Here is a 13,480-nt window from a genome sequence, read left to right as displayed (position 1 = left end):
AGAGCATCCCTCCAAGAGTTCCTCAGCAGAGGGGGCTTAGACTAACAATCTTCAATTGCTGCATTAATGATAGAATACAATCCTTCACCATAAGGTGAGCAGTGGAAATGTTTGTAGATCACTGCACTATATTCAGAACATTTGAGATTCCTCAGGTACTGGAGCATATGCAGCAAAACTGGAGCAACATTCAGGCTTGACCTAATAAGTGGCAAGTAACACAAGTACTGGACAATTAACATCTCAGAGAATCTAATCTTCATCACTTAACATTCAATGTGAAAGCCATTGTTAAATCAGCATACAGGGCATTACCATTGACTAGAAAGTGAACTGGGCTGATTACATAAACACTGACTACAAGAACAGATCAGAGGCTGGGAATTCCGTGGAGAGTAACTCATCTCCTGACTCCGAAAAGCTTTGTCGCCACCCTCAATGCACAAGTCAGGGGTGTGATGAAATATTCTCCACTTGCCTCAATGAATGCTAATTCAAAACACTCTTTAGAAGCTTGGCAGCATCCAGGACAAAACCATCAACTTGATCAGCATATACAGAATAACCTCGGTTATCTGAACATCAATTATCTGAATTTCGGATTGTCAGAACAAGATCTCAAGGTGCTGTAAAAACATTATCTGTTATCTGAACAATCAGTTATTCGAACAAAATACTCCCTGCCCGTCTCATTTGGATAATCTTGCTCTGTATACCCAAGCATTTTAAACATTAATTCCTCCCAGTACTGAATCACAATAGCAGCAGTGCATATCATCTAGAAGATGCACCATTGCAGCTTATCAAAGTAGCTTCTAAACATACAACTCATACCATCTAAATGGAGAAGAGCCAAAACTTCATAAGAACATCACCATCCACAAATTCTCTGGCAAGCCATTCACTATCCTTGGTGTTGGAGGAAACCAGGACAAGCCCACCTATTGCCTACCTTTTGGCAACAAGAGTAAATGAGTGAGATGGGTGGTTGTGTGATAGATGGATTAGGTGGATGAGATGGACAGCTAGATTATTGGGTAGGTCTGTAAAAGGGGTGAGATGTTAGCTGGATGTCAATAGTTTAAATTGTCTAACATCATCCAGATAACTATCAATGTAAGTCATATATATCTGTTAAAAATATACCTATTGCGAGATTTAAGTTGCACCAAGTGCAATAATAATTACAAAGGCAAATAACATGGAAAAGAACAAGCAACAGAGAAGAAATGAGGATGTAATTAAGTACTCTGTTTGGGACACTCACCTTCATTATAGAACCTTTTGACAAAACTAAAAAGAAACTGAACAATTCAACATACCTTGGAACATAGTCAATACCCATAATTCCATCCCAGTGTGCTGTGAACTGTGAAGAGTATTTTTCTATAATGTCTGTCATTACTTTCACAGGACTGAGCTCTCCTAAAAAACATAGCAAATTAGCTGAGTATAGTCCAATTCTAACAAGTGTTTTAATGTTGCATTTAATAACTTTCAGATCACAGTACTCAATTTGATTCATGCAGACATACAAGTAGTTCATTTTAAACATTGGGTTATTTTAGTAATTATAGATATTGTAGGTAAGATTTAGGGTAAACAATTTCTTGTGACTAGACATTTAGAATAAAAAAACTCAACAATCTCAAGCACAGCTACTCAATTAAATAATGCAAGAACATGCTTCAGCCTCAAGCTTAAAAGAACACTGTCAATTTGACAGACTTTTATTTCCTACTGCCTTTCAATGGTCCTTAATGGACTATGGCTGCAAAACTGAAAATAGATCTTCCCAACTAAATGATTGGCAACGCAGAAAGTTTGATCAAAATGATCCAGAATTCAGTGCTTTTACCATATTCTTTTTTATCAGATATTTCAGCATTTTTCAAGTATTTCATACTGACAACATAAATAAAGACATTTAAGCTGTTCTTTTAGCTTAAAACTAAAATAACTCAAACCCTGTGCTTTTAGACGTATACACATTTCCTGCTGTAATATGGCCTCTTGTGTATAGTAGGCTGGTCCAATTACCTGACTATCTCTTTTTTTTTGCAGCCAAGATAAAATTCATAGCCATTTAACCTTTAACCTAATTAACTGACACTTTTCTTAGTATTAATTGTGTCGAGTACTGATCTGAGCACTTCAGGCACTATGGTCCAGACATCACACTTGGCTTAAAAACCAATCAAATCTCAATTAAGTACTCTCAGAAAATATTTGCAAATTGTCTTGACGTAAGAACAACCTCAAAAAGTGCCAACATTAACTGACAGTTAACTAATTCAAGTTCATAGTTACATAATTTCCAAGGAAAAACCTAAAGTGGAATCTTAAAAACAAAGGCCAAGTTAGCAGCTAAACATTTTAACTGCACATTATTAGGAAGCCCATAAGAAAAACCAAGGGAAATCAACTACTAACACATTTGACTGCTTTGCTATATGTTTCTGCTGGGATATCCAATTATGATGAATGTGATCAGTTGTGAGGTTCCTCTGTTGCTTTGAAACCTAACATACAGGCTCACTTGTGAATGCACATTTATATTCTCCTTACCTGAGTCATTAGTTTCATCATAAGGATCCACAATATCTGACAAATCCAATTAAGGTTAAATAGTGGAGGCCACTTCCACTTGCAACCAACAGCACATAATCAATCTGCTAGCAGGATTATTGACATTGTCTTCCTCGATGTCTAAAAAGTTCACCCTTCCCTCAACTATAGCAGTAGTGTGAACTTGTCAAATTGTTTTTTTTAGATTAGATTACTTACAGTGTGGAAACAAGTCCACACCGACCCGCCAAAGCACAACCCACCCATACCCCTACATTTACCCCTTACCTAACACTACTGGCAATTTAGCATGGCCAATTCACCTGACCCGCACATCTTTGGACTGTGGGGGGAAATCAGAGCACCCGGAGGAAACCCACGCAGACATGGGGAGAACGTGCAAACTCCACACTGTCAGTCGCCTGAGTCGGGAATTGAACCTGGGTCTCAGGCGCTGTGAGACAGCAGTGCTAACCACTGTGCCACCGTGCCACCCACAAGTGTTATCAGTGTTTTAGTAATCATATCATTTCAAGTGTTAAACTTAACCATCTCAACTGGGAAAAAAGCAAGAGAAGATAATCTTTCATTCTGCTTTGAATGCTATTTTAGAAAACTTGGGGAAAATGGGGTCTCCTTTACCCCAAGTGTTAGAAGCAAATTTGACCATCAGCAACCCAAAACAATTGGAATAAAGGAAACAATTGAATGTATAATTATTTTATTTAATCAAACCTTAGGAAACAAATGAAAGTGAGGAAAGATAAACCACTTCTATTTGAAGTCTTTTAAGATGAAGAGATCCAACGGCCTCAAAACAATGGCAATCTGCTGGAATACTGTCCTGAACTAGAGTCATTCCTAGTTCAAAGAAGAAAGGCTATGTTTGTCAGAAGCTAATCAGCCCAGAATATCAATGCAGACATTGCCTGGTGCAGTGTCCTTGTCCCAACCATTTTAGATGTTTTGTCAATTACTTCCTTTCCATCATAAGATCAGAAATGGAGACCTTTGTTGACCATTACACAATTGTGTTCACATATAAGACTTAGTTGTTAATTCCACCTCACATTTGTGCCACACAAGTTCTAGGCAAGGACTAGGTCCAATGAGACAGAGTACAGAATGTCACCTTGACATTCAACTGCATTACACTATCAAATCTCCCACTAAATGTATAGTGTACTAAAGTATAGTATCAAATATACTAAAAGTCACCATTCACCAAAACCTTAATTGGATCAGTTATGTAAATAACAACAGAAGGTAAGAAGCTGAACTCCACAAGAAATCATTCACTGTTTGACTCACAAAGCAACTCATTAGGCATGAGTCAGGAATAGGATTGATAATCTCCATTTGGCTGGTGAATGCAATAGCAACAATATTCAGGAAACTCAAACTTAACTGGAAAAACCACACACACTAGATTTGCACTACCTAGACTATTTACTGCCTCCATCACTAAAACTATCACTGCTTTCATGCTAGGGTAATTCACCAATATTTATTTCATCGCCAACACTTTGCAAGGAGAGGGTAGCAGGCATGTGGAGACTCCATTATGATCACTGATACAGTTCTTCTGAACTCTGGGTCACAGTATGAATCCTATAAGATACGTGGATTTTATTACCCACCCCAAACTCACTAGTTTTGTGTGCTGGTGTGGGTTTTCTTCAAAGCCCCAAAAACTTCCTTCAATGACAAGTTTATGACCACTGGGGAAGATGTACTGAGGAATCAAGAACATTCTGACAGGCAAGTGTTAAAGGCTTTGTAAAATTTAAATGTCACTATTACATGCCATATTGTAATAAACATTATTGTAACAGCTGTTATTGCTGATTTATCATATCGTGCTGTCCTGAAATTGAAATCAAGCATTACATTGACCAGTATTGTCCAAGTAATGTAAAGTTTTCCAGAGTAGACCTCCAAATTTGTTTCCAGTTCTGGATAAGACACTCAAATTTTGTTATCATCTGGTTAAGTCTGACTTACATTTTTATTACAGCAGATGAAATTTGAAGTTCCAGTTACTTATTGAAAGAATAAAACTACAAGATACTTTTAAAAAGTTAAAAGTCAACAATACCAACAACTGTATACTTTAATATTCCAAAATAACAAGAAGAAAGTATGAAAATATGAAAATAAGCATTTTAAGTCATGACTACTCAATGTGCAAATAAATGTTTTCTCATTACAACATACAAATTAGATCATCTGGTCCTTTAAGCCTATTCTACCATTTAATAAGATCATGGGTGATTTGATTGCCTTTGAAAACAAGCTGAATGAATTTGACAATAAGGAACATCTTATGGGCAACCATGCTTTTGATACTGCAATATCAAGCCCCCCAACAGCACCACTTGAAACCCAGCCATAGTCTGGTTGATTCCACGTAATTGGAATTGCAACCTTCCCGTCTATGTCTTTGAAATAATACCCTTAAGCAATGACAACACAAGAATAACTAAATTTAAATAGCGTGACAACAACCTGTGCTTAAAATATGAATTATAAAAGGATGTTTTTAACACACTTATGGAAGTAAGCCCATAAAACATTGGTACATAATTAGGCCATTTGGCTCACTGAGTCTGGTCCAACAATCGATCATGGCTGATATGTTTCTCAACCGCATTCTCATGCCTTCTCCTTGTAACACTCAACCCTATTACATACCTATCTGTCTTAAATTCACTCACTGACTTGGCCTCCACAGCCTTCTGTGAAAAACAGCTACATTGAATAACCACCCTCTGGTCGAAGAAACTCTTCCTCATCTCAATTATAAAGTGTCCCTTCACTCTGAGGCTATACCCTCAGTCCTAGTCTCTCCAATTATTGGAAACATCTTCTCTATATCCATTCTGTCCAGGCCTCTCAGACGAATTAGAATTAGGTTTATTGTCACATATATTCAAGTACAAAGTAACAGTGAAATGTGTTGCCACACACGGCACCATCTTAGCACCTGCATATTGAAGCACCCAATGATTATTAAAATAGTGCCCATTGTAAATGCCTTTCCTTTCTCTTGATTTATTTTCTTCCCCATATCCTGATGACTGCTAGGAAACTTGGATACAACTCCCAACAGAGACCTTTTGCCATTGTAGTTCCTCAACTCTACCCACACAGATTCCATGCTTACTGGCTCTTAATCACTTCTTGCTAACAATGCAATTTAATTTCTTGACAAAGCAATTCCATCCCTTCAGCCCATCTGCCTGTCCTTTTGATAGGATTTGTATCCTTGGATATTTAGTTCCCAGTCTTGATCACCTTACAGCCATGTCTCTGTGATACCCATGTTGTACCTGCCAACTTCAATCTGCACTCCTAGCTTATTTATCATGCACATTTAACTACACCAGCTTCAGTCCTGTATTGATTGTCTTCCTTTTCATAGTTGTCCCCTTATCGGCTATACCTGAGTTAGATTCATGACCTCTTTTATACGCTCTGTCCTATTACTTGTTTTGGAAACTTTAACAATTTTTGCTTAAACCCTCCTCTACCTTTAACATTTTCCATGCATCTGAGTCCACCTCCCCTAATTTTGTTTAGAGCTCTATCCACAGCCTTAGTTAGGCAGTTCATCAGGACTCTAGACCCAGCACGATTCAGGTAAAGCCCATCCCATCGGAACAGCTCCCCCCTTCCCTAATATCCCATGAATTTGAACTTGTTTCTTTCACACCAATCTTTCAGCCTTGCATTTCCCTCTTTAATTGCGTTGACTCTGTACCAATTTGCTTGTGGCTGAGGCAGTAATCCAGATTTTATTATCTTATTGGTTCTGTTTTCTGATTTAACTATAAGCTGCTCATAGTGCCTCAGCAGAACCTCTTTTCCCTGTCTACCTAGATTGTGGTAGCTATGTGGACCACAACAATTGGATCTTTCCCCTCCCACTCCAAGTTCCTCTGCAGGCCAGATGAGATATCCTGAACCTGGGCACCAGGCAGGCAACACAGCCTTTGGGACTCTCGATCCTGGCTGTAGCCAGTAGTGTCTATTCCGGTGATCTATCCTATCCCCATGCTGGTAATCACATCCTCCTGTCTTTAATTACTGACCTTATTGGAGGTCAGTGGTTAGAGGGGTATGACCATCTTCTGAAACATAGATCCAGGTAACTCTCCCCCTCCCCGATGTGTTGCAGACTGAGAAGCTCAGATTCAAGCTCATCAACTCTGAGCCAGATTTCCTCAAGCAACCAATACTTATTATAGATGTGGTCACTGTGAACCACAATGGGGTCTACCATCTACCATATTGTGCAGTTACACGGCATGCCTAGCCCAGCATCTCTAGGTTAATTACTGACTCAATTTGATTTTTAAAAAATTCATACTAGTCTTTTAGTTTGTAGCCTGTAACTATTCTTCCTATTTACCTTCAATCTGAATGTAATCTACAATAGATAGTCAAATTGATTTACAGTTTTTCTGCTCAGCCACTGATCTTAGGCTTCAATCTATCCTGTTTAAAAAAAAATCCTTACAAACTAGGAGATAAAAATAAGAGAAATAAAAAAGCTAAGTGCACTTCTTCTCCTCTGCAATGAATTCCTAAGCTGCCTCAGAATTCTCCAAACTACTTACTCATTTAGGCAGTGTCTCACTCTGAATGTGATCTCTCCTTCCTGACTGCGTGAAGCCAGTTAATTTCTCACAATATATTTTACCAATCTCTTTAATCATATAAATGATGTAACAGGTTAGAATTAACATTTTCAAAGAAATCTTAATTATGGAAAGGATACATTTGAAATTGTGAGTGTCCACTGGAAAACAGCTTGATGGCACAACACGGTTAATTGGGACCTGTAATTTAAAGGAAAACAAGTGGCACACTGAAACTATCACAAAAATCACTCAGGATATTGCATTTGGTAATAATCAACAATTACAAAAATCCTTCAAGTTTTCCTGACTACCTGAGAGTTTTATATCCCTGATTTAAAATAAACAACAAGGGCTAAGTCTGCTACTACTTTGGTGGGAGTCCATTATAACACTCATAAACCTGGAAAGTAGATTTTGCAGATCTCAGCCATCAGACACTATTTTCAAGTGACAATAGGAAGCCTCCTAAACCTTCTAGATGGAGAGAAAGTCTCTAATTTGAGAGTTAGATCTTCAATTGGGTTGTGGACTATTATTGGCTAGTACGCCTGGTTACTAAAGAGTAAAAATGGCAGTGATGAATCTCACAGAGTCTTGATGGATTAGATGTGTCATTGAAGAGTTCTCTGCATCAACTTTTAGGAGGCCTCCAATACAAGACCCAGATCCCCACTTTCAGATGTCTATCCAAATTCTTCCCGAGTTTCCTAGATCTTTTTGCAGGGTAGCTGGGAGAAACATACGCTGTACCTGTAGCACTCCCACAGCGCAAATGTCTCATGTGCCTGTGTTGCTCAGCCTCACTCTTATTCACAAACATGCTCTCAGCCTCTGTTTTTTCCCCAAAGCCCTCACTATAATTTTTAGCTGAAAGCTTTTGATTTTTATTCTCCTTTTATAAAATTATTAGAACAAATGCTGCGATATATAAAATACTAAAAATCCAAATATTCTGATAATACAGATAACTGAGCAGTACTGATGCATTCTAAAAATGTTGGACACTCAATCCTGACCTGCATAGTCCAGATTCAAATCAATGTCTTAAATCTATGTAAAAATATCTAATTCAAGTTTATATTTTTGGGAAAGGCTAAGGCCAACAAGTAAAAAGAATGCATGAAGATTTCGAAAGAGAGTATGTAATTAAGTATAGGTATTTAATCGTTATTAATTGAATATTTTTATTTTGTTTTAAAACAGTGGTTAATATGTTTCTGTTCTGGGTTCAAGTGTTTTGTCAAGTGCAATTCATGACACTCTTTCCACCAAGATTTGAATCAAATTCTCTCTCACCATTTTCCACTCCTCACTTCATTCACTGTACAACAGGCTCTTGGATGCATTTCTTGAGGAACCTCATACACCTGGCACATAGGAAGATGGTTGTAGTTGATGGAGGTCAGTCATCCCAGTTCCCAGATGGCTCTGCAGCAGTGTACTGTGCTAGGCCCAACCATCTACAGCTGCTTCATCAATGACCTTCCCTCCATCATAAGATCAGAACTGGGGATGTTTGCCAATGATTGCACAATGTTCAGCACCATTCGCAACTCCTCAGATACTGAAGCAATCCATGTACAAATGCAACAAGATGTGGACAACATCCAAGCTGGGGCTGACATGTGGCAAGTAGCATTCATGCCACACAAATGCCAGCCTAAGATTATTACCAATAAGAGACAAACTAACCACAGCCACTTGCCATTCAATGGTGTTAGCATCACTGAAACACCCAATATCAACATCCTGGGTGCTATCATTGACCAGAAATTTAACTGGATTCACTACATACACACAGTTGCTACAAGAGCAAGTCAAAGGCTAGGAATACTGTGGCGCGTAACTCACCTCCAGACTCCCCAAAGCATGTCTATCATCTACAAGACACAAGTCAGGAGTGTGATAGAATACGCAACACTTGCCTGGATGAATGCAACTCCAACAACACTCAAGAAGCTTGATACAATCCAGGACAAAGCAGCCCGCTTGATTAGTATCACATCCACAAACATCCACTCCCTGCACCACCTACAGTCAGTAGCAACAGTGTATACTACTAACAAGATGCACTGAAGTAATTCACTAAAGATCCTCAGATAGCACCTTCCAAACCCACGATCACTTCCATCTAGAAGGACAAGGATAGCGGGTACATGTGAACCCCTCCACCTTCAAGTATCTGTCCAAGCTACTCACCTTCCTGATTTGGAAATGTATTGCAGTTCCTTCAACGTCACTGGGTCAAAATCCTGGAATCCCCTCCCTAATGGCATTGTCGACCAACCTACAGCAGGAGGACTGCACCAGTAAAAAAGGCAGCTCACCACCACCTTCTCAAGGGCAATTAGGAATGGTCAATAAATGCTTGCCAGCCAGCGGTGCCAGCATCCCACAAATGATTTTTTAAAAAATTGCACACTTGTAAATGTACAAGTGCTCACTACTGTTAGGAGCTTTTGGCATTCGCACCACTGGGGTCAAAGTTAAAGCCCAAATGCAGACACTTCAAATGCTCCAAGCCAGAAACAGCCCCTCACACTGTGGTCCTTGAACATTATGTCCAAGGGCAGCATGGTGGCTCAGTGGTTAGCATTTCTGCCTCACAGCGTCAGATATCTAGGTTTGATTCCACCCTCGGGTGACTATCTGCATGGAGTTTACATATTCACCCCATCTCTGCATGGGTTTCCTCTGGGTGGCTCTGGTTTCCTCCCACAGTCTAAAGATGTGCAATTTAGGTGGGAAATGCAAGGTTACAAGGATAGAGGGGGGGAGGAGTGGGGTGGTCTGGGACAGATGCTCTTTGATGTGGACTTAATGGGCTGAATGGCCTGCTTCCACATTGCAGGGATTCTATGACATGGCCCAGAGGAAAGGTAAGTTCATGCCCAGCTTGCAGGGGTCATGGAACTGGGTGGGACAGGAGATGGTGTTTGTGTTCTAAATTCTGATTTCCTACTTTGCTGTTAGAGAAACAAATCAAAATGTATCTACGTTCATCTTTAAAATATTCAATGACTGCATCTCCATTGCCTTTTGAAGCTGAGCAGTCCAAAGTCACAGGACCTTCAGAGAAAATATCCCCTCAACTTTATTCTAAAGGGTGATCCCAACTTTAAAACATTTCGGGGGTCACTCTTTAGAGTAAATATCCTTTCCACACTCACATTATTAAGACATTCAGGATCTTAGAAATTTCTATCAAATTACCCCTTAGTCTTCTGAACTCCAATGAAACAAGTCTAACCTATCCAATCCTTCCCCATATGACAACCCGTTCAGTCCAGGTATCAACCTGGTAAACACAATGTGACTGCTGTGAAGCACGGTCTTCCAGTGTTAGCTATGGAACACGTTTGTGAAATGGAGACTTCAGATGTTGCTTAGCTGACATGACAAGGAGACAATTAATGAGCACAATATCACGGTTGAGATTGCAATAATTCTTCATTAATGTTCTTTGACAGTGAATGACCTGCTGATGAAGAGCAAATTGAAGACAGCTGTGTGGTTTTACTGATTCAGTGGGAGCATAATTCCTACAGTTGCCCTTAGCAGAACTACAAATTCCAAACATTTTATGCTGCTTTCAAAGAGAGGAAGACTAAAGTTACTCTGTCCTGTTTGCATGCAGTCACATCCACGCTGCAAAGTTATTCTGCAGATGAATTTCAATTGGATATGGCCAGGGTATAATTTTGTTTCATTGCCAGTGACTTACAGGCTCTACCTGGGAGGCATGAATTTCCCTTCTTCTTGTTCTGTTTTGTTTTGCTATCCCTGTAGCCCTATGACATTTCAGTGCCTCTCCATTTCCATTCAGTGAATTATATCACTATTAAAGTAACCATTTTATCCCTAATGCCCATGACTTAGGATATTCATGTGCCATTAAGGGCCCCATTCCCGCTGCATGGAGTTACCATGACCTGTTTGAATTTCTATTCCACAGCTCCTATCCAGCCCCTGGACTGATTTGACAGGACAGCACCAACTGACCAATACAATGTTGCCACAGCATCACGACAGACCCATCTGTGATCCCCAGTTTGCTTACACTTGACCTGCAAGACTAACTATGGTCCAATCCTTGGAGTGATCCTCTGACTTAAGGAGACCAAATAACTGGCCTCCAGACAAGCCCTAGATTGATTGTGGCACTGTTACTCTTCACCCCTTTAATCGTTGCTCCCCTTTAATTTACATACATGGCCATTTGATGCATATGCAATATGTTTGCTGCTATATGTCTGATGTTGATGTAACAGAAACTCGTCACAACAGGTTGTGCTACATGGAAACAATATGAGCCTCACAGAGGCTGCTGACCATAAGTCAGTGTCGAAGTCAGTAAGTGTGCGTTTGGAAAGCCATAAGCTGTATACAGAGGTTGACACCCTTCAAATCAGTGAATGGGAAAAAGCAAGCTAAGAGCCAGAGATATATCCTGTGCAGATGTATGGGATGTTTGTATGCTCTTGCTCACAAACCATCTGACAAAAGCATGTAAGTCATAGATGTCTCCGAGCTCCAAATCAACGTTCCGAAGGGCTGACTGGTGGATGAATTGGTTTGACAGCAGACATGGCAAAGTAGTGAGGCTGATGGTTTGCTGGTACTGACCTGCGCTCGTGAAGAATTGATGAGGATGCTGAGCATGAAAGGACATGGGTGAAGAAATCGTTGGATGATAGTTAGGACAAGCATTTGGCAAGCTACAGCTACAGTTTGCAGCTTTGATTAAAATGTCAGGAATTTCCACAGCTGGGATTCTTGGGGAAGGAGAGAAGGACTGGGAGCTATTTGAAAGTAAGGCAGATTGGGCATCGAAAGATATGCAGACTCATGGAAATGAGGTACTTGCTTTTCAATGATGAGGTTCTGAACTTGTCATTTAAGGCTTGAGGGGATTATTACAACAATCTTTTTTGATGTCAAGATTCTGATATTTTCATTTTCTCCATATTTCGCTGTTATTCTCATCATTGCTCATGCTACCTCACAGAGGGGGATACTCCACCCATTCTGACAGATATTAGATGATATAGTTATTTAAGAAAACAAAAGGTTGAAGACAGGCTTAGTTTTCAATGAAATGTGCATCTTAGAACAGAATTTAACACTTTCATAGGTGCATTTAAAAAAGTTATGCAGGCACTGATTAAATTTGATTGTCAAATCTGAAGTCATTTTGAAGTGATCTTTGATCACCATAAATGGGTTATGAATAGCATTTGTGTTAAATGCATTTCATGGGGATGGCAGTGATGAGGTTCTACCTTTAACAATTTCAGTTATGTCTGTCACATGGCACCTTAACAATAAAAAAGATGTTTTCTTCTGAAACAATTGAGCAAACTATGAGTTACATAATATTCACAGAAAAAAAGTGACATGTTTGTAATTGTCAACGATTAAGATATTTGTAGAGGTTACCATTTTAATGGCTTTCTTGTGATCTCCTTTTGCTTTCGCACTTCTTGTGTCCTTGTGTACAGTGTCTATTCAGAAAGGAAAGGCATCAACATTTAAAAATTAGGAAGTCTCTCAGAGATTCAGACACATATAAAACAGTGCACCCCCTATCTAATGGTTTACGCTAATAAATATTTGTGAGCAGAATCAATACCTGCACTTCCTTAGTCTTTAAAAAATTTCACTCTCATGAACAGCCCATGTGAATCTATGAAACTGTCCTTTTAAGAAAACCAGTGCCAATGGAAACAGCACAAGATTTCTACTTCCTTCACTAAAATAAGGTTATTCTTTCGCTATGTTGATGGGTTAAATTGAAGAGTTCCAAAAGCTGGTGCAAGGATTACTAAGTTTGAGTAAATCGTGCATTGTAGACTGAAAAGCAAGCAGCATGCCATCTTTGTGTTGCCTGCTAACTGGAAATGACTACTGTGTGCAGCTGTTGCTATCTACCTTGTCTGTTGACTGCAGGCGTCATCAGAAATGATCCAAAACTGCAACATCAGAGTAATTCTTAGACTTTGTGTTGATTAAAGCTAACCTGCATCTCTTGGAGGGAAGTGTACTGCAGCTGGAGCAGGTGCTAGCAGTCATGCAAAAATTAATTCCAGCTTGGTTTGGGGGAAATGGTGGGAAATGCACAATGTGGGGAAGAAAGCAGGTTCTAAGATTTTTGGAAGTTTTGATAGAATGAGACAAGAAAGGGTGTCCTCTAGACTTGACATCAACAGGCAGTGGGAGTAAGGAGTAGAGAATGACTCCTCATTTCAATCTCTATTTCAATTTAT

The 13,480-nt window shown here is 39.4% G+C and overlaps 1 protein-coding gene across 1 annotated transcript in view; it reads right to left on the bottom strand.

Moving 5' to 3' along the window:
- The window catches only part of LOC132826138 (cilia- and flagella-associated protein 46), a 214,053-nt gene that overhangs the window by 17,867 nt on the left and 182,706 nt on the right, over nt 1-13,480 (bottom strand). The window contains exons 48-51 of the mRNA XM_060841785.1: nt 12,654-12,718; nt 7,352-7,412; nt 2,569-2,604; nt 1,323-1,425 (exon numbers count right to left, since the gene is read on the bottom strand). Coding sequence (XP_060697768.1) covers nt 1,323-1,425; nt 2,569-2,604; nt 7,352-7,412; nt 12,654-12,718 — 265 coding nt within the window. The remainder of the gene's footprint in view (nt 1-1,322; nt 1,426-2,568; nt 2,605-7,351; nt 7,413-12,653; nt 12,719-13,480) is intronic.

This window comes from Hemiscyllium ocellatum, chromosome 22 (genome assembly GCF_020745735.1).
Source record: "Hemiscyllium ocellatum isolate sHemOce1 chromosome 22, sHemOce1.pat.X.cur, whole genome shotgun sequence".
In the NCBI taxonomy this organism is placed as follows: domain Eukaryota; kingdom Metazoa; phylum Chordata; class Chondrichthyes; order Orectolobiformes; family Hemiscylliidae; genus Hemiscyllium; species Hemiscyllium ocellatum.
Note: the sequence above shows the minus strand (reverse complement) of the source record. Positions and strands in the feature narration are given on the sequence as shown.